At 41.0% G+C, this 21,838-nt stretch overlaps 1 protein-coding gene across 3 annotated transcripts in view; it reads right to left on the bottom strand.

The window, feature by feature from the left end:
* The window catches only part of gabbr1a (gamma-aminobutyric acid (GABA) B receptor, 1a), a 127,440-nt gene that overhangs the window by 16,805 nt on the left and 88,797 nt on the right, over positions 1-21,838 (bottom strand). For all 3 annotated transcript variants that reach the window (XM_031754295.2, XM_039619465.1, XM_039619466.1), the window contains 4 exons: positions 14,509-14,659; positions 7,623-7,755; positions 2,602-2,718; positions 1,243-1,353 (listed from right to left, as the gene is read on the bottom strand). In XM_031754295.2, the coding sequence (XP_031610155.1) occupies positions 1,243-1,353; positions 2,602-2,718; positions 7,623-7,755; positions 14,509-14,659 (512 nt within the window). The remainder of the gene's footprint in view (positions 1-1,242; positions 1,354-2,601; positions 2,719-7,622; positions 7,756-14,508; positions 14,660-21,838) is intronic.

The following is a 21,838-nucleotide window of genomic DNA, read 5'->3' on the forward strand; positions in this document are numbered from 1 at the left end:
GGAGCCTCCCGTGGTTTTGATAAGAAGTCAGCATGTGCAGAAATTTGTGGAAAAACGACCTTTCTGCCATGTTGGTTACATTTACGTTTGTTTATACATTAATAAAAACTTTCCTGCTGAGCTTATGGTCACGCACAGGTTTCAAGTTTTGTTTCATAAAAAATTGCAAATTCATTTAGAGTAAAATAAATACAAACTTTGGTTGCTTTAGAGAAAGCTGCTATGTGAGAGTGTTTCTAAGTCAGAATCATAACGCTCATGTCAAGGATTCAAAATAACTACTGTATGATGTTACAGGCACCACATCTATTTCTCTATATACTCTGTAGTGAAAAAAATACTCCATATCCCTTCACTACAGGAAAAAAATGATTTTTTTCTAACCTGTAAGAGCTGAAAATGAGCAAGCCTGAAGATTCAAACAGATAAAACCATTTTTTAAAATATACTAATGGTGTGTTTAAAGTACCATTACAATTTAATGGAAGCCGTTGGTATGAAGAAACAAAGCATGATGGGTTACCCAATCACAAAAGCACAGTTATGATTCTTACAAGACTTGAACAGCGGCTTAGCATCAATCGCACCGGCCTGCGTGGCCATTTTCTAAATTTATTGTTCATAATGTGAACGTAGTACAAGACCACAGCAACGGCAGAAATACTTTACTTTGTAGTAAGTGTATGCAAACAGCAAAACAGCATGCTGCTCATCATTTAGAGTATGAAGAATAAAGCTTTTAGTCCTTTTTGAATAAAGGTGGTTAAAACATACGATCCTACAGAGAAAGGAGAAATGAGGCAGGGATAAACTTGCTCACAATAGAGATGCCGCAGGGTAACCTGTGCTTTTAACAAACATCAAGCACAGATCAACATATAAGGGCTACATCTGGCTGCTCCCTTATTCAGCAGGTAGCTGAGCCTGTTTGATTTGACAGGTTTTTACACTGGATGCCCTCCCTGGTGCAACTCCCAAAGGATTTGCGTCTCCTCCCGGGATAAATATATAAAAGTCCTAAATATCAGTGTTCCAGTGCTACTGCTCATCTGCACTTAAACATGATATTTATCCCTGGTTCAAACTGTGCTCTTTGAGTCAAGATGAATCCAAATGAAAGAACAATTCTTCAGTCGCAACCGAGTGTTTCATTACTGCGTTTCTGACTGATGGCTGTGGCTGCACGGTCTGTGCAAACGGGCGGTGACACACAAATGATCTCATCTGTCTCTAGTACTCTACCTCCTTAGTAATGTGCAAAGGATCCACAATCTGCCAGATCATGAGTGACAGGAAGTCGATAGCCAGCAGCACCCCGACCGTTGCGTAGAGTTTCCACGGCTCCAAGTGTTGCTGTGTGAGTCGGAGACACACAAACAGAAACACAAGAGTCATCACTATCCAAGGGCATCACGAGCTGGTCCGCAAACAAAGACAAACTACCAGGACAAATAATGCGACAGGCGTCCTTGTGATTTCTGGATGACTGGGCACGAATTGTCTCTCCGAATGTGTGTCTTGACAGAGTGTGTGTTTTTAGAAGCAGCAGGAGTTTGTGTGCGGCTACAGAGCCCGTATTTGCACCTGAAATCATCGTTTATACAAACTGAGATGACACTACTTTCGTGTGGAAGCGAGCGCTATCAATTCTATTATTCTTATCTTGAGCTATAATGGAAGCAATAAAGCCGTAACCGAAAAACAAGCAACAAAAATGAGCTTTCCCACTTTGCTCCCTCCTCTCTTTCCACTCTCCAGCTTTTTTTTAACTTTAGCCATGTTAGCTTACGCACAGCACCTCCAACATTGTAACAGCCATTCAAGCGTGGAACAACCAAAACTGAAGAATAAAATAAAGAAGAAAACACATTACACAGTCCTGGGCCGCCTCTTCACTTGAGTTGCATGAAAAATGACTTGAAAAGCGCCCATTCTCCCCTCCATTTGTGAAAGTTTCTTTAAATACTCTCACTGAGCTCTCTGGCAAATTGCCCTTCTGTGGACAGGAAGAGAGTTGAAAGTCAACCCGATTCGTTGTGCTTTGGCTCAAATAATAAAGCCCCGAAGGCTGGATTTCTGCATCGAACTTTAATACTCATCCATATTCATAAATATTCCATAAATGGCTTAATCTCTTATTCTTCTGATTAGGTCTTAGAAATTCCCACAACACATCACAGACTGGCAATATCTTACTGGCTGCAGGATACACTATCTTTAAAGAGGGTGAAAACACACACACACACACACACACAGAACTAGATACAAACTCTGCTTCAGCATGCAAACAAATGTGATGACGAGGGAATCGGGAGCTCAGACTCTTTCTTCTCCATGTGTGCTTTACGTGTACAGTATCTGTATCAGTGTGTGTCCAACCCTTATCCTTGCTCTCTGCTAGTGGATGATGCAACGCTCGCCCCTCAGAAGCTTATGTTACTACGAAGGCTGCAAAGTTGTTTTTAAAGAACTTTTTTATCAGCCGGTGCCACACACGCTGCGTGGCCTGTGCCCGCCATCCCATCCTTTCTCTGCTCTCCAGAGACGGCCGAGAGGCTAATCCCCACCGCCCTCGATTCTCTCAGCCTCCCTCCTGCTCACCTTCTTCTTCTCCTTCTTCTCGTCCTTCTTGGTGAAGAGGGTGTGGACCCACCAGATCTTGGTGAACATGCTGCCGTAGGCCAGGCTAAAGCCGAGGCCGAGGAGCCACAGGCGGAACTGCAGGAGAGGAGAGAGGAGCAAAAGTGGAGTAGAGAAGGAGGAATGAGAGGATTAGGCTTGAGGAGAGGATTTTCATTTTAAAATACCTTTATTCAAGGATACGGCAAAGTTTGGACACGTTTACTCATTCACAGGTTTTTCATTACTTTTAGATTTTATACACTTTAAGAAAAGCTATTAAGCAGCACATTTGGATTATAGCACAAGTTAAAAAGAAAAAAAACTTCAAAGAGATTCTTTGAAGCAGCCAATTTTTAGTGTAATCTTTGCACTCTTCAGTCTCTTAACTATCTTAATGAGCATTTCCAAACAGAAGTTTTCATACATCGACCACTTATTGACTGCTCTTCCTTCACTCTGTGCTTCAGTTCATCCCAAACCTCAGCTGGGTTTAGGTCGGTGATGGTGGAGGTCAGGGGATCTGATGCTGCTTGACAATTTTGAGATAATCACCTCAGGATTATAATCAAACTAGTACTTTTTCACATGGTACTTGCAGGAAATAGTCCCACTTACTTTAAGAGCGTTACTTTATTTATATTTGTCTATTTTAGTTGTTCATGCTGACACAACCAATCAGTATCACGCATATTTTGTACTCAGGAAAGGACTAATAAGGCTAATGTCAGATCCAGATGCACCAGACCTTTTAGGTTTCCATAATGTATGAAAACAGCTCAAACAGCCCTCACTGAGCCTACAGCTGCTGTTTTTGTTCATTGTTCTGCTTTCAGAGTAATGATGCTTCCATCCAGCTCAAACCAGAGAGGTCAGTGTGCCTCTGCAGGGTGCTCTGGTAGCCACGCTGGATAAGAGTTGCCTTTAATTGTGAATGAATCTCCAGCAGTGTTGAGAGGAAAGCCCCCCTACACCATCACTGCTCCTCCTGCATGCTTCACAGAGCTATTTATGCAGATATCGGCTCAGTTTTACTGCGTCTCTCAAACACAAAACACTTTTCGACAATATTTCAGAACCGTTATATTGAACGATGAATGTTTCAACCTGCCACTGTTAAAATTCAGGAATTTGAATCCCGTTGTGAGACAGGTTCATCACTGCATGTGCACTGACGGAATAACTTATAGCCATGGTATCTCTAGCATAGCATAGAGCAGCTTAAACACTATGGCCAGTATTAAATTTACCAACTGGAACCACAGAAGAATCCCAGTCTGTTGGAAAAATGTGAAATAGTCGCAACTTTGTGTTCGAGTACACAAACATATAGACTGCAACAGCAATCTGCTTTATCAGAGTTTTCTTCCTGTTAAAAGGGAGTTTTTTCTTCCCACTGTCACCAAGTGCTAGCTTGACTGTAGGGTATTATTTTACGATATAAAGCACCTCGAGACGACTACTGTTGAGATCTTTTGCTTATAAAAATAAAACTGGATTGAATTAAAGCACTAAATTAAATTATTAGAATTTTTCTGTATTTGCATCTTTCATACATGGAGATGTGTGCATTTGTGCTGCATGGTGATGTTTGAGTTAAGTGATGTTTGTTAAGAATTATTATTAAATAACAACAAAACAAACAAAATCTTTATCTTAATGGAAAAAAAATCCCATTAAGACAGTATATGGCTCTGTGTTTTCATTCTTTAAAATTCAACACATCCACAATAGGAGGAGAGGGATGAGTTAGCAAGAGGAGAGTAGCAGAGAGGGTGAGATGAACAAAAGAAAAAAGGAGAACGAGAGAATGGGGGTAGACAGACACACTGATAGATGTATAAGGGGAGAGTGGGAGAGTAAAGTATGGGGCGCAAAAAAGATAGATGACAAGGTGAGATGCAGAGAGCGGGCAATAGTAGGGGAGAGATAATATGAATCCCAAGAGATGGCGAGATTGCAGGAACAGAAAAAAAGAGAAGAAGGTCGGAGGCAGAGTGCAAGAGAGAGGCAGAACAAAGCATGAGAGGGAATAACTGGACAGGGACAAAGAGCAGAGAAGCGACAGAAATGGAAATCTCCCCCTGCTACACAAAGGCTCGACATGGGTGACAGAGACATACTCCCACTCCTCATTAGCGCTGGGATCCCATCGTCTGTGCCCAGAAAGTCGTAGCCGCAACAACGAATGCCAAAATCTTTTCAAACGCTTAATGAATTTTGACAGTGTTTAAACTTTGGTTGTCTTTCATGCGCTAAATAAGCACGATCAAAACCCTGAGCTGACTGCTGTCTGGTTCGCAGGTGTGTGTGTGCCACAGGCGAAGAATATCACAGCTGTCCGTGCGTCATGACACCTAAATGTGGGCTTGCTTAAAGTAGGCACACGATTTCACAGAATGGTAGACCTTTACTAAACCTGACAGCTGTATCTGAAAAGTGCAAAAACATAAGCAAATCTGTTAAACAAATGCATATAATCAGTCCTGATTTGAGAGCTCACGCAGCTGGACCAGTCGCTTCCAATTCATGCTTCCAGAAACTATATAAAACTTTCCAAAGATAGTGTCCTGGAGGATCTGGGACTAAAACTTTATCTATGTAATGCGCTTCACTGTGTGTACGCGGCAACATGAAACGAGGGGGAAAAAAGCTATTTAAACCATGTGACACCCTATCTATAACCTTTAAGGTAATTCAACAAAAATATCACATACACACCCAAAAGAGCGCTTTATTAGCCCACTTGCACTGTATAACAAAAACTGTCTTCTGGATAAAAAGTGTTTTTTTTTCCCTGATCCTCAAAGACAGAGAAAATACCTGCAGGCCATTTAATTAGTTACACCTTGCTGGTAACAGGTTGGTTTTAATTCTTCATGGCACAGATTCAACAAGCGAGCCTGAAATATTCCTCTGAGGTTTTGGACCATACTGACAGCATCACACAGTTAGAGCAGATTTGTTGGCTGCACATCCATGATGTGAGTCTTCCGTTCCACCACATCACAAAGGTGCTCTATTGCATTGACTGGATCGATCTGGTGACTGCTTCCCCAGTAAGAAAATATTAGCACACCTTTACACCACCGACAGCCTGAACTATTGATACAACACCGAATGGATCCTTTCATGTTGTTTTTACCAAATTCTGAGACTACCTTTCAACTTTTTTCCACTATGAAGCTTGTACACAAGTTCAATAATGCAGATCTGTAATCACTCATCTGCTGCTAGTCTATTATTTAAATCACTTCCACTTTCCCACGCTGTCAAACTTGGTGCTGACATCATTGCTCTAGTCCAATCATCTTCTTTACGCCTTGTTCTCAGCCTCTGCTGTGCGTGCTTTAAATCTCAGAGCTCTTCTGTCAAAAGCAGGACTCGCCACACTTCACCTCACAACGTTCTACAGAGGCACCATTGAAAACATCCTGACACAAGGTTTTACAGCTTGGTTTGGCAGCTGCAAGTCCTACGAGAAGCGTCAACTTAATAGGATTGTTAAGACCGTCAGGAGGATTGTTGGTTCCCCTCTCTCATCACAGAGCTATCTCCACCACCCCTCCCATGGCCTGTTCTCCCTCCTGCCATCTGGCAAGAGGTACAGGAGCATCAGCTGCAGAACCACCAGGATGCTGGAAGGGTTCTTTGCACAAGCCGTGAGACTGATAAATGGACTTAGACATAACTCGATTGTAGCGATTCGAGTCTATGTTGCCTTCCTATCAGCTCCAAGGAGTCTGGACATTCTCCTCTGACCTCTGGCATCATCAAGGCATTTTCACCCAGAGAACTGCTGCTCACTGAGTTTTCTCTTTTTCAGAACATTTTGTAAACCTTACAGATGTTATGTGGGAAAATCTCGTAGATCAGCAGTTTGTGAAACACAGACCAGTCCATCTGGCACCAACAACCTTTTCTTCCCCATTCTGATGCTCAGTCTGAACTTCAGCAGGTCACCTTGACTATGCACTGCTGCCACATGATTGGCTTATTAGATATTTGTCTTAATGAACAGTTAAACAGGTGTACCCAATAAATTGGCCGTGTCCTGACCCTGTTAACTAGTTTCACATTGTTATCAACATACAGAATTAAAATATTCTAAAACCAAATGCTCAAAAGTTTTTCATAAATTAAGCACACCAAGTAATTTTTATGCTAGCAGGATGATGTGATGTCATCAGGGTGTTTGATTAACTCTAGCATCCCAGCTGAATTTTGTTTTTATTGATTGTTGATTGTTTTTATTCTTTCCATACGTTTATCACCTGTTCCTCTATCGATGTCTCTGACTGAAGGATGTGAGACTCGGTTCATTTTGTGAGGAAGATGATTTTTTTTTAACGAGAACACAGGGCCTGAAGAAAAAAACACTTTATGTTGGTTTCACTTTTCACTCCCCCCTGAGTACGTCCCCTGGAAAATATCACACATTAAAATAGAATTTCACTCACCAAAAATAGAGCACATTCTTGGAAGGTCTGTTATTAAAATTACACGCATGGCAACCCAAATGACTATTCTGCTCCAAAAAGAAGCAACAATGCACAACACCCTCAAACACTTCAATTCTGTGACTCCAACAAGCTGAGCAGACGTCTAACAGAGGAAACACTGACCCGTCTGTCAAAGCAGACGTGAACTTTAAGCCTTAATATAAGGAAGATTAAAAATATATATCCCCTCCACCCCTCACACATACAGTTATGAAGCTGTAAATTAACTATAGAGTCCTAAGCTACTTTTGTGCACTTCTGATACAAAGTTGGGCATTTAAAGTCCACGAGGATTGATTTACTTTTGGAGCCATTCGAGAAAGTTTTTGGCCTCATTTTTCAGTCCAGTATTGTGTCTTGTTGATGCTTATTAAGTTCTCAGCTATTAGTATCACATCAGTAGAAAAATATATTTGTAGTTACAATAACACGATTACTCCTCTACACTTTGACTTCTGGCTCTTACTTGCCCTTCCCTCCCTGTGTCTTTTTCTCTGTTACCTGGCAGACGACGGGGAACTGAGACTTCTGGACGTGGTGACCATCAATCCCCAGCGGGAACACAGCAGCGAGCGCCATCATGCAGCCCACCGCTGTCATGTTGTTCAGGTAGGGCTGTGAGTTCTGGATGTACCTAAAATTGTAACAGATTCACACAGAAACACAAATAAAGAGAAAAAAAAACACAATTAGAAAAAACATGTTTCAGCTTAAAGGTAGATTCAATGAATTTGTGAGCAGGCGATAATTGTTTTGTTGCGAGCTCCAAGAAAGCTCATCTTTTTTTGTTTTGTTTTTAAATGTAGGGTTTTTTAATTAAAACATTATCATCCTGATTTGTTTGGATGGTTCATCACACTGAGAAAAAAAGGTCCAAATATAGAAACACTCTTCCTCCCCGGGCATCTCCTTTGATGTGTGATTGGCACTCATTAGTCTAATTAGTGCTGACAGAAGGCGACGTCCTATCTTCTGTGAGCAGTGCAAGAGGACAATTTCAGGTGAGACACATTTTTTCACCATAAAGCCACAAAGAAAAAGGTTATTTGTTGTGTGCACTGCATTAGATGGATAAAATCCAGGAAAAATCATTAGTCTGCTTTGTAGAGGTTTTTATCACAAACACACAAACAGAAAAGGTCAGTTTTTGGGTTTTTTTGCTGTATCTTCACAGGAAAGATTGCCAAAGAGAGAATGACTCACTTCCTAGGGATCACAGATACCTGTAAAAATCGAACAGTTGAGTGGTGTCCAATTTAGTTGAGGGGATTTAATTCAATAACCTTCTAAACAGAGTTTAGCGTTTGCCACAGTAGCAAACATTCCCCATGGAGGTGCACTATTTACCTCTCTTTCATGAATTAAACACTTTTTATTGCCAGTGGGTGAACAGACTGTAATGCAGCTTAAAAACTCAGATCTTCCCTTCACAGCATGGCTTTTGTCCCGTCTTCCTCCCCTCGCACGCAACCAGTCATGGCGGACGGCCGCCCCTCCCTGAGCCTGGTTCAGCTGGATGTTTCTTCCTGTTAAAAGGGAGTTTTTCCTTCCTACTGTCGCCAAGTGCTTGCTCAAAAGGGGTTGTTTGATTGATGGGGTTTTCTTTGTATTACTGTAGGGTCTTACAATATAAAGTGCATTAAGGCGACTGCTGTTGTGCTTTGGTGCTACATAAATAAAATGTAATTTAACTGAATTGAAAAGGTTCTCTTGGTCACCTCTATAAGCCTGTGGACCAACTCATTCTTCACTGGGGTTTCTATACATGTGATTATCAGAATTCCTATGGAAGCAGTACATGTGTACTTTGTAGTGCATCTGAGGCTGGATTTACCTCATTTTAAGACCTGACTTTTATTATGGCCTGATATGAAAAACTTTCTTTTCACCATTTCTGCATTTGTTGGTTTCCCAGTTATACAACATACATGGCATCCAGTACTCAATATAAAAGAGTGGAACCTAACAGAGTAGGATAAAACTGGTGGGGGTCCCCCCAGAATTCGACCCCCACCAGTTTGCATACCGCGCAAACAGATCCACAGAAGACGCCATCGTCACAGCAGCAGAGCTACGTCCGAATGCTCTTCGTGGACTACAGCTCAGCCTTTAATACAATCATCCCGGACATCCTCATCACCAAACTGGTCACTCTTGGCCTCCCTCCTCTCACATGTGCCTGGATAAAGTACTTTCTCACAAACCGGCCCCAGACTGTAAGACTCCACCCTCATCTCTCCTCCACTCGCACACTGAGCACTGGCTCCCGACAGGGCTGTGTGCTGAGCCCCCTCCTGTATTCTCTCTACACCCACGACTGCAGTCCGACCCACAACAACACTCTCATCATCAAGTTTGCTGATGACACCACGGCAGTCGGACTCATCTCAAAGGGAGACGAGGCAGAGTACAGAGAGGAAGTCCTGAAGCTGGCAGCCTGGTGTTCAGAAAACAACCTGGCACTGAACACTAAGAAAACCAAAGAAGTCATTGTTGACTTCAGGAGACACAACACCGACTTGGCCCCCCTCTACATCAACGGGGAGTGTGTGGAGAGGGTCCACACCTTCCGATTCCTTGGTGTCCTCATCTCTGCTGACATCTCCTGGACAGAAAACATCTCAGCGGTCGTCAAGAAGGCCCAACAGTGGCTGCACTTCCTGAGAGTCCTCAGGAAGTACAAGCTTGTCCATTGAGAGCCTGCTAACCTACTGCATCACAGTATGGTACGGCAGCTGCACCAAGGTGGATAGAGTGAGGCTTCAGAGTGTGGTCAAGACAGCACAAAAGATCATCGGCTGCCTCTCCCCTCCCTGATGGACATTTATTCCTCCCGCTGCCTCAGCAGAGCAGCAAACATCATCAAGGACAGCTCCCACCCTGGTTTCAACATACCAGCCTGCTTCCCTCAGGGAAGCGCTACAGGTGCATCAGCACAAACCCCACAGACTCAAAAACAGTTTCTTCCCAAAGCCATAACCACCCTGAACTCACACATGCACTGATAGCACAGCCCCGACACACATTTTTTTTCCTTCCCACTTCCTTTATTAATCATCACTGTGCAATACCAAATTCTATGTGCAATAACCCAACTGTATATACACAACACTATTTATTACATATTACTTTTCTTTAAAACCGGCTTGTATATTTGTACATTTTATATATATATATTTTTTTTTTCCTCTGTTAATACTGTCCATATGTATATAGTGCTGCAGAACTGTGCCCCCCCCAGCATGTTTGCACTGAGTAGGAGATGCTCTGTATCTCATTGTACAACCGTATAGTGACAATAAAGGCATTCTATTCTATTCTATTCTATTCTATTCTATTCTAGCACACACACTGCATGCAAGCATAAGCTGCACTAATAACAATAGTTTTCTGGAAGCTGCACAGTATCTTTAAGCTCTTCATGGTCTACGTCCTGCTTTGAAAAATCAGATGAAAGTTTTGCCTCTGCACTGCTGCTGCAGCAGTCATATTTAAAAGCTACAGTGAGTGTGAGAGAAGAGACAGGAGCTAAATGGACAATCAAGAAGAAAAAAAAAGGCACAGTGATTTCTCTCTGTTCAAGACAATGTGTTTATTTAAATTCCTCCAGGGACCTTCTCAGCATTATAATGTTCCCAAGAAGAGATTTAGTTTCAATTTAAGAGTTTTTAATATATTCTGCTCAGGCTACCGATCTCCTGCAGCAGAGTGTGCACGTTTGACTGTTTTATCCCATTGACCTCCCCTTGCACATCCCCGGGGGCCGCACTGCTTATTTACTGCACAGCTGCACACTCATGTAGAGCGCATACAAACATACATTCACATGTACACTCTCTGACTCGCTAACGAATGCTAAAACATCTGAAGTAACCTTTCAGTCTGTTATATACCATTGATGTATGACGTGCTGCGGGGGTTATTCTCTGACATGAAGTGTTGCTTTCTGTTTTTATTATGCACAGTGTTGAACTGCTGCTTTGAATTATGATTGATTGAGGCCAGTGTTGGAAGAAAAACTGTCATTTTTTCCCCTTCTGTGCTCGATTTTTATCTCTGCATGACTGCTCTCACACGATAACAGTATGTGATGTATGTGACACCAGGGAGCATAAATATATAGATCAGAAGCATTAGTGCGCTGCACAGCCTGCTGTCAGTCACCACAATTTGGTTTCTGTATCATGCGCTAATGCAAAATTACCCATTTAATGAGTCAGTATTGACTTTGTTGTTTGCTTAAAAAAAAAAAAAAGCTTGTGCCAACCAGAACTGGGCCAGAACTAATGAAACAAATATCCACAGTTTCAGGACGCAAATCCCTTACAAGAAATGTTAACCACTAATCAAATATAGGTATTTTTTCCTGTTGCCTGTAGTGCTGTGTTTCCCAGTATTGGAGATCGTGTAGAGATGTCTGTCTTCCAATGAATGTAATGGAAATAAATTGTATTTGTCTTGTGGTGCTCAGAGCAAGAAAACACTGAAAATCAGTAGCTACTCTGTCTCTTTCCTGAAAGCAGCATCAGTTCGTTGGACGATGTTTGAAAGGTTCCAGAAAATACAATAATGACTTTACTTCAGGTTAAAACTCAATCTGAGAATACACTTTAATCTGGCTGTATTTCAAAACCAAACATGACAATAGATGGATCTGACTGTGAGACCAAGGATGCAGGAAGCTCACTGGCTTACAGCGAGTGTAGCTCGGCTAATTCTCCTTCCTGACTCTAATAATTACCAAAATGTTATAAAATGTACTCCGTGTTGATTTTTTATATCCTGAAAGTTGTGATTGAGCACATAAAGTCATCAGCAAAGTGTTTACTGAGGTCAAAGAGTCAGTGAGCTGAGGGCTGTTCTCTCTCACACACATCGATTCTACTGGAAGCTTTTTTCAGTCAGGGTAGAATGCATTAAAAAGAATGAAGGCTTAAGGCGCTTCAGTTTTAAGACCTGTGTCCTTTAAACTATCTTAAACTATCTCTTGGCCCAAGCTCTGAATGCTTTGCACCTTTATTTGGAGCAACAGAAATAAAGCATGGCAAATATTACATCCATGTTCATAAGATGGCCTCTTTGACCTTTGAAAAATGGTTCTGTTTTTTTTTCTCGTAACAAATATTGCTTGAAGCCAGTACAGAGTGTTTCAGGAATGAAGATGTTAACTATACATCTAAGTGCCTCCACAGGATTCTCATGGCTGATCACATAAAGTCCATTTTGACTGCTCAGATTAAAGATGCACATCTAATTGGTCTGAATCAGAAAACAAAAGAGTCCATGTGATCTGTGCTGTTCACACCACTCTGTATTTGGGAAGGCTGGACTAGTGTAATTCCTTATTATCCAGCAGTCCTAGAAGCTGAATTGAAAGAGAGATTATACGTCTCGTGTATTAGCTTCTCTTCTATTGGCTCACGGTTAAATTGAAATAATTTCATAGTACCATTTTATCCTAATAGTGCACTTTGCTCTCAGACTGCAGGCCTACTTGTGTTCTTAGAGTTCCCCAAATTAGAATGGGAGGCAGAGCCTTCAGCTTCCAGGTCCCTCTCCTGTGCAACCGGCTCCCAGTTCAGGTTCAGGAGACAGAAACCCTCTGCTTTTAAGATCAGGCTTCAAAATGTCCTTTTTAAAAAAACAAAACAAAAAAAAGCTTATAGTTGGGGGTGGATCAGGTGACCTTGAACCATCCTTTAGTCATGCCGCTAGATGAATGCGCTTCTGGGGGACTTCCCATGATGCACTGAGCACTTCACTCCCCAGGTGTTTATATGGCATTATTGCAGCTCATGTTTGTTGTTTGTGGTTTTTGTACACTCTAAAATTCAGCTCAGTGAAAAAACCCAGATCTGAGTCACTTTTTCCTGCTCTATAAATGCAGCTGAAGAGCAAACATCTGTTTCTCCGTTTGCGAACCAAATTAACTGAACTACAGGTGTGAAATCACCTGGAAGGTCAAACATTTTCTGAACTTTATTGTAGCTGCACCTGAGACATCGAAAGGTCAGACGTGTCGGATTCAGTTCGTTGGATTTCTCGTCTAGGACTGTGATTGCTTTTGACTTTTTTGTTGTTTTAAGGTGGATTGATTTTGTAGTTTTGTCTCCTAACAAGGCAGCTGGTGCAAACCTGTTTTGTGAAAACATCTTACTGAATGCATTTGATTTGATCTGACTCATACTGTTTTGGCTGCTGAAAGGAGCCCGTGGTGAAATTGTGTTTGAAATATAATCAAAGGTGGAGGAGGGCCTGATTGGCACACTCGAGCCAGCCAGAGATCCTCAAAAGAACAAACCTCTCCAGCTTTCCAAAGAAAATAAATAAATAAGTAAATCTCCTGATAAGCTCGTGAACTTGTGAGACTGTAAATCACTTTGACCCGGGTCAAACATAAAAATACTATGTTAAAGAGACCTCAGAGATATCCTCCACTGGCTTCACAGACATGTATTAAGCTCATAAATCCTAGTTCAAAAGGCATTTTTTTTTAACTGAATGTATTTGCATTTGCTCTAGAGCCATGTTTAAGCTGTGACAATGAAACCAGCAGCAAGATTGCAAAAATAACCATGCCCAAACCCCTAACTTTGCAAAGTCGAGACACAGCATGCCATTGATTTACATTAACCTCAAAGGAGAAGAAGATCTCTGAGAATTATTTTGAGCTCTGTTTTAAATCCAACAAAAACTCAAAGTCACGCTTGGAGTGCAAACACAGTGATGAGGTCTCCGTGAGCAGCAGGAGGTTGTTACAAGATCTGATTTCCACTGACTTCACAGATTTTTATCCAAACAGATGACTTTTGTGTAACAAAGCTGTCTCTTGAATCTTTGAGACACGACTCTGTCGGTCCTCATTAGTTTTGGCTGTTTGACCATTTCATCTGTAACTCCATCTTAAAAGGAAGATTTTCCTTGCGTGACTTAACCACAGCTAATTTCAAGACTCAAAGACTGTGGCATTAACAGCCTTTAAAATCTAAAAGCAATTAATTAAGTAAAGCAAGAAAACAAAATAATTACTACACTTGAAAAGCTGACACTATAACATTTTGGATTTATTTCAAAATCTGCACTAATTAAGTCTCAAAATTGTGGGAGCATAATTTTTCTGTTTTAGAGTAAAAAATACAATTATTTAAAAATGTCTGGTGTGCTCACAAAGGCACTCATTTATATTCAAACACACTTTCACTGACACACACTTGAATCCAAAGTAAACAAGTAAAAGGCTTGTGCAGGAGAAGCAGCTTATACAATGACCTCTCCAAAAAAACTCAAGGCAAGATAAACAGAACGACAGTGAATGCAAAATAATAAGCGAAGACTACGAGAGGAGAATATTTCAGGCTACGGGGATGTCGAGTGTTTGAGGACTCACCGGACGTTCCCATTATAGATGTTGAAGGTTAGACAGACGATGCCGAGCAGGATGCCGAGGCCGGCGAAGACGGACACGGCTGCAAACAGCTTTTGAGACAGGTACCTGTATTCGTCAATCACCACTGTCCGATCGGCTGGAGGCCCAGCACCTGAACAGAGAGAAAGAAGAGAAATAAGGGGAGGGAAGATGCTTCTACTGCTCGGATACTCCCAACATCCCATTAATGAGACTATAACCTTTAAAGACCTCCTTTACTCACAGCTTTAAATAATTAGCCTTGGCAACCGGGTGAGGACCGCACTGGGTTGTATTGTCATCCAGAGCACTTTAAGGATGATAATTTAATGTTCTTTATATGTTAGACGTAACTCTTTAAAACAGTTCATAAATATATATCTTAATACTTCTTTTAATACTTTTCACAGGCAGTTACATCCCAAAAAGCATTGATGGGAAAAACTTTAACCTCATAAAGACAAAAAAGTGATTGCTTATTTATTGTATAACTACTGTAAAGATTTGTAGTTTGGTGTATTTACATGCTTGACTTCAAAGTAAAACACTCTTACCTGAAAAGTGAGTCATGTCACAAGAAACACAAGAAACTTGCATGTTTCCATAGCGACCCCGTCATAACAACTGTTTTTACAAAAAAGTCATCTGGACTTTTTAAATGTTAACTACAGGTGTGGCTGCTTTGACTGACAGGTTGCCATCTGCTCGACCTCACTTCTGTCAGTCTCACTTCCTGAACAGGACCGCTCCATTTTTCTGGTGTTGGTTGCCTTTTGGTGCATTTTTATTTGAATTATCACCTGTTAACTGACTGTCCACAAACTTTGGATAGTAAACTGCTAGCGTTGGCCCTTAGCCCCGCTCTCACCTCCCTTAATTATACTAAGAGACTTCTTAAAACGTCTTTAGTCCAGTTTGGTTTATCTGCGACTGCACTAATTAGCAGGTATCTGTGTGCCAAATCTGCTGGTAGCCAAAACACCAATGTTGAAACGTCAAAATATGGAGTTCAGACGTGTCCATTTTTTATATACAGTCTATAGCAAACAGTAGTATTTAAGGCAGAAAGGCTGTGTTTGAACTGACTCACATTATTGAACTAAAGCTCAGGAATCACCAAGTGCATAATGTGTCGTTCGATGACAAAGCGGGAGTAAAATTAGACTTTAAGTGGGATCATGTTTGTTTCTGGTGTTTTCAGAGGCTTTACTTACAATTAGGAAAGATACTGTATGTTATATTTAAACTGAATGTACAGATACAGGAACGACACTCAATTGTATTCAGGGATACCGAGTATGATTTGTTTTATAAATCAAAAATATTTCAGTTCAATTAGACTGGATTATTCTGCCTTCGTTTTCTGTAACAGTCTGTAATAAATTAGTGAGCTGAAAGGAAACTATGTTTGAGTTTGATTATTTTTGCTGGTTCCAGCTTCTTAAATGTGATGATTAGACATGTTTAGATGAAAGAGCCTTCTCTCATAATTTTGTGTCATTTTAAAGATTAAACAATGAGTCCATTAATCATGAAAACACTCATTTGTTTAATTGGCTGGGAAATAACCGCTCATTGCTATTCCACTGCCCTTCCTGCTTTTATTCTTTGAACATGACCAGTCAGTGCCGGTGATGATTGCACAGTTCATTTCAATTTTAGATGCCTGACCAAAAGAGACTTATTGTTTTGTGTGTGCCTCGGAGCAAATATCCTGGTTAAAAGCAAATCCACGGTTCCTTATATTTGCAACGGAGGCCAAGACAATGGCACCCAAAGCAGCGGTTCTACACATCCTCACTAAAAATGAATGAATGTCTCTATACACGACTGCACAAACTGCTCGAGCAGCATTAAGAATCTAATAATTAAAGTACCATTTACTGTTGTTAGAAGCCATAACTCCTGATAACTTTTCATAATGACTGAGGCACTGAAGCTTCTCAGGCTGATTCGATGCATTTTTTAAAGACAATTTCTATTGCCTTTTTATCTTTATTACATAGATTCAGTAGTTACAGAAAAGGGTGAAAGAGAGCAGGAGAAGAACTGCGATTCAACATTCAGTGTTAAAGGATTTGTTCCTGTGTCTACAACTGCATTTAGGTCAGTGGTTCTCAACCTTGTTGGAGGTACCGAGCCCCACCAGTTTCATATGTGCATTCACTGAACCCCTCTTTAGTGAAAAATAAAATATGATTTTTTTTCAAATTCAAGACATAGATATGTTTTTTACTGGTGCACAAAATGAGCCGTGCATGTCACGGCGGAGGCTCTGCCGAACCCCTCAGACCGACTCACCGAACCCCGAGGGTTCAATCGAACCCAGGTTAAGAACCACTGATTTAGGTATACGAGTGCTTAAACACAAAATTACATTCAATAATGCAGCAGTATCTAAACTGAAGTATCATCTCTCTCTTTATGCTCACTCGCTCTCACAAACTGCTCCGTTGTACTCTCTCTCTCTCTCTCTCTCGTTCTCTTATTTAAAGGAGAAACAGGTGAAATGTTTAAACATGAATAACATGAATCCTGATGGGCATTTAAATAAAGTCAGAAAACCGTACTTAAATTAGGATAAAGCAGTTAAAATTGAAACTGGTGAAACTTTGTCCAAATACAATGTACCAAGTCAGAATTCTGAAAACCTGGCAGCACTTCATTCTTCCACAGCAGCAAAGGTGCACAGACGAGACTGATGATTCTGGTTGGAATAGTGACAACAGGGGCAGCAACAGGCAAAAAATACCATGATAAGACTGCTTAAAGCTTTTAATAATATTTTTCTTTTTTTAAATGATACATTATAAATTATAACCTCCACACAAAGAGCTGCATGGCGGCACGATGTTTAGCCGTGCTGAAGCAAGAAGGTTCTTGGTTTAAATCCATCGTCTGGCCGAGGCCTTTCTGTGTGCAGTTAGCATGTTCTCGCTGCCTGACTTCCTCTCACAGTCCGACGTCATGCAGTTAGTGGCGTTAGGTTAATTGGTGCTTTTAAACTCCCCAGAGGTATGAATGTGCATGATTTTATTAAATTACACTGTCAGTGTGACGTAGCGAGATGGTGTGGTTATAACTGATACTTTGAAAACATTTTCCTCCAACACACCTGTCATTTATTCAGGTGTGCAGAGTATTTTTGAACTAGTTGAATAATATTTTGAGCTAAATGCATTTTTCTAGATCAGACCATAAAAACAGATCATTCCAGCTGGAAGAAAATCATGGTGGCCACAATCTCAATATCTGTCCATCACTGAAAAACCCTGAGAAAAAAAACCCCTAAAACATGCTGCCTTTTCTTGATCCACGACAATTTTGGAAAAAAGACTCTCAGTCTCAAGCATGTCACTTGGTGCTGAGAGAAAAGTTCTTTCATTGTTCAGGTAGTCATGACTTGACATGCCATGTAATCCTATGTGCTGCTGGTGAAAGGAGACCTGTGTGAATTCATGCAACAACCTCTAGGGCTAAAAAAGTGAAACCAATGTGGAAGTGCCAAAAACTGCAGTTCCTCTAATGGCCATTTGGCAGTGGCCCAAAATACAAGTCAGTCCCCATAGACAAGCATGTTAAAATGCCCAACTTTGCAGTATTGAAAAGCACATACAGTTCTGGGGTCTGTGGATAGATTCCAGTTTTTAAATGATTCATCCATCTGGATACTGAGAGGTCAGTGCACCGGACCTATCAGACAAATTTCAACAGAAAATGTTGTGAAAACGTTATCTTATCACATTTTCATTGTGCAATTGTCATGGCCAAAATCTTTCATAGTCTCAGTCAGAAACCATGGTTAACTTTCTAACATGCAGCACACCGTTTAAATCGATTATCATGATTAAGAGCACAGAACGGCACTGACTTCATTAGACCAGCAACAAACACCTGTGAGTAATGGTGGAGGGCACAGAGGAGCTAGCATTTGTTCAGAAAACAGAGGAGAGGAGAGGAGCGGGAGCCAGAGACGACAACAGAATGCCAATTAAATTCAAAATAATTCCTTGACGATCTTCACCAGTGTTTCGCTCCACCCAGTAACCACAGCTTCACTGCACCTGTGTGAGTGACTCAGTGTGACTTAGCGGGATTGAAGTGGAAAGTATGTCAGAGAAGTTGCCGCAACAGCAAGAAAAATGCTGCTAGCAGCGGTCGCCTTACTTAGTCATCCATAAAAAGGGGGAATGTGGGTGCAGTGAAGTAGTTACTGAAGGAGAAGAGAGCCACGATATACAGCAAAGTGAGTTAGTGACCCAGCTCTGGTCTAACTCTACATCAAATTATTTGAGAAACAATATAAAATACAGTGAGATGCAGACCATCTAGGAAGTTTGTGTTCCAGTTGTGGTTGGTTAATTTCTTGTAGTTTCTAGCTGTGCATGTCTGCGCGTTACATACGTAGAGCTAACCAAGCTCACTGTTGTTAGCTGATAGCTAGCACTCCATCTGGACTCAAAAAGTTCATCAAGTGCTACAGTGTGAAGTCCACCAACCAATGGGTTGACATCATTATGTCGACATCCATCGTGTAACTAAAGTCTAAAGTGAAACTTGTGGCAGAAAAAAAAAAAAACATGTCCAGGTTCAAATTCAGAAAGAAATCCAGCCATTATTTAAAAAATGACAGAAAGCCCAGCAGCACTGTCCTCAGTCAGGAGATTGATACCTCAAGAGGCTATTACGCTCCCCCTCCCTGTAAGAGTGTGAATAGGTGTGGTTACAGGTTATATGTTCTTAGGGTAGTGGTGATAATGGATCTTTCAAGGAGACAGTTTAGAAAATAGAGCACTACATTTTTGTGCTCAGTCTGAGCTTTTACTGCCAGTGGAGCAGACACTGCTACGTGATAGCGTCTCATTCTCGTCTGTACTCACCAGATTTTTCATGTAAATTTCTGCCCTTTAAGCATTTTGTGATTTAGCTCTACTTCAAGATGTAAAAGTTAATGGTGTTTTAAAAAGAAAAACTGATATAAAAATCTGATAGACAGTATTTATCCTAAAATAAAGAGGGGATAACCGAGCTTCTAAGAAATAATCACTCTAGATGTTGAAAATGTCGAACCGCTGGAAAAGTGTGTCATTTTTATTTATTTCTTTTTATCCCTGGAGGAAGGACGCGTCGGCTCTTGCTCTACTTTTTTCCACCTACAGCTCTATTCAGTTTTATTTATATGATACCAGTAGACGGTGATGCTTCTCTCTTTAATATCTATTTTTTGGGGTTAATGGTCACACAGTGTCATATTCTGTCATGCCAGTTAACACAGTTTTTCCAATAATGGGTTTCAATAGGAAGTATATTTGTGTCAGAAGCATGTATTTTGTCTAGAGAAAGTGGGTGTGGGTCAGCAAAGCTTTCAAAGACAACAACTGTATTTAAATCCAAACCAGCATCTTTTCCTGCACCGGTGTTAATGGCTAAAGTTAGCCAAGCAATCAATAACCTATGACAACATGAAGGAACAGGAGAAAGTGAAATTCTTCACTCCAATCCCTCCAGCCCCTCTAATCTAAATCCAATCCAGAACATATTGATTTTGCATATATGGACACAAATCAGAAGATAAAGAGCAGACAGATGAAAGTTTGTGCTCAGATACATGAAATTATGTTTGACAAATCATGTTGAGGAAGAAAAATAAAAGACTGATTATTTCACAAACTGCCTTCAGACCAAGTACCAAAAGAATACTTACCGACTGGTGACGCTGTCATCAATGAGCTGCCTTCTAATTTATATATGCATATGTGACCACACATCAATCTCAAAGCAATGAAATAAATCAAAGAATCTGTTTTGTTAGAATTTTACCTTCAAGATATAAAAATCATAAATGTGCAAAAGGGGCTACAGGGCCACTGCATAATGTTAGCTTATAACCAGCTGTTGGTGTTGTTCAGCCAGATTTTGTCAGCTGTCCAGCGATGGGGGGGTCGCAAGAATATTGGGAATAAATAAGTGTGTTTTTTCCACGTTAGAAACCTGACTTTCCTTTTGAGGTTTCAGTTGAGGAGGAACAGGATGACGTGACATGAAGAGTAAAAAACACAGGTGTAATACTTCATATGTTGAGTCTGAAGAATGCACTCCTATTTACTTTTAATGGATTAATTATGAGTTTATGAGGACGCATCAGTTTGCTGGAAGACAATTATACACTAATCTATGTATATTTATGAGTAGAATATCTGTTTTTTACTCTATTAAATAACCCCCCAAATTACTGACTGCACATTTAAAGTTAAATGACTGTTTTCTGACCCTTTCATTAACCTCCTAAAACCTGCAGCGCGACACTCATTCACACCCACTTCAGCACAAGAAAGCAGACTTCTCTTTTCTTTCTCGATCCAGCGATATCTGCCACGTGCAGCCAACTGAAACACACTGACTGTTTGAAAACGTGCCTTGGTATCCTAATTTAATCAAAGTCTCTCTCCTCCTTATGACAGTGATTTCTGCCCTTTGGAACAACTAGTAACACTTTTAATTTCTGACACGGTTGAACAGCATGCCGTGAAACACACAGCCACGAACCACTGATTTGTGCTTGAATGTGTGTTTCAGTAATTACCATACTGTAAAGTAATGTACTGAGCAAGAAGACAACTTTGTTAATTAAGAGTTGGAGCTTTAGGGTTTTATCGAGTGGACCAACGACCAAATTATTCATGCTTGTGTAGCTTTAAACCAGAAGAATTCCTCTGTGAGGGGAGTTCAAAGAGGGGCAGATGGACAGGGAGCCTCGTTTTACACTCAACAGCCTCTGACTATCTGTCTGCCTAAATCCGAGACTGCCTGCAGATCTGTGTGTGTGTGAGTGTGTGTGTGTGTGTGTGCGTGCATGCGAGTGTGCGTGTGTGAGGATGCATATGCGAATTTAAGTCTAATTATTCACATGCATGCAGATCGATAGAGTAAGTATGAGAGAATATAGTGAAGAGGGTGCGTACGAGTGCCAGGGTGCATTTAGGCATGCACAGAGAGGAAAAACAGAGGGAGACAGTGTGTGTGTTCATGTCAGAGGGGAAACAGGGCGGGAGTGTCAGCGCTGCATGAAGCTGATGTGTCAGATGTCAGAGGGAAGTGTCAGAGTGTCGTCCCCTTGGGGGTCGCAGAGTGTCAGAGAGCCAATCATGCTGTGTTTAGATGCTTGTCACTGCAGTCACATAGCCAGCTTGTGTCTGGTGACATCTGACTGAAGAATGACAATATAAGACAGTGTGCCAAGTTACACTGAAGAGGTAAGGCAGGAAAACCAGAGGAAATAAAGGGTTTTATTTTTTTAAGTAATTGTCAGCAG

This window comes from Oreochromis aureus, linkage group 11 (genome assembly GCF_013358895.1).
Source record: "Oreochromis aureus strain Israel breed Guangdong linkage group 11, ZZ_aureus, whole genome shotgun sequence".
Taxonomy (NCBI): domain Eukaryota; kingdom Metazoa; phylum Chordata; class Actinopteri; order Cichliformes; family Cichlidae; genus Oreochromis; species Oreochromis aureus.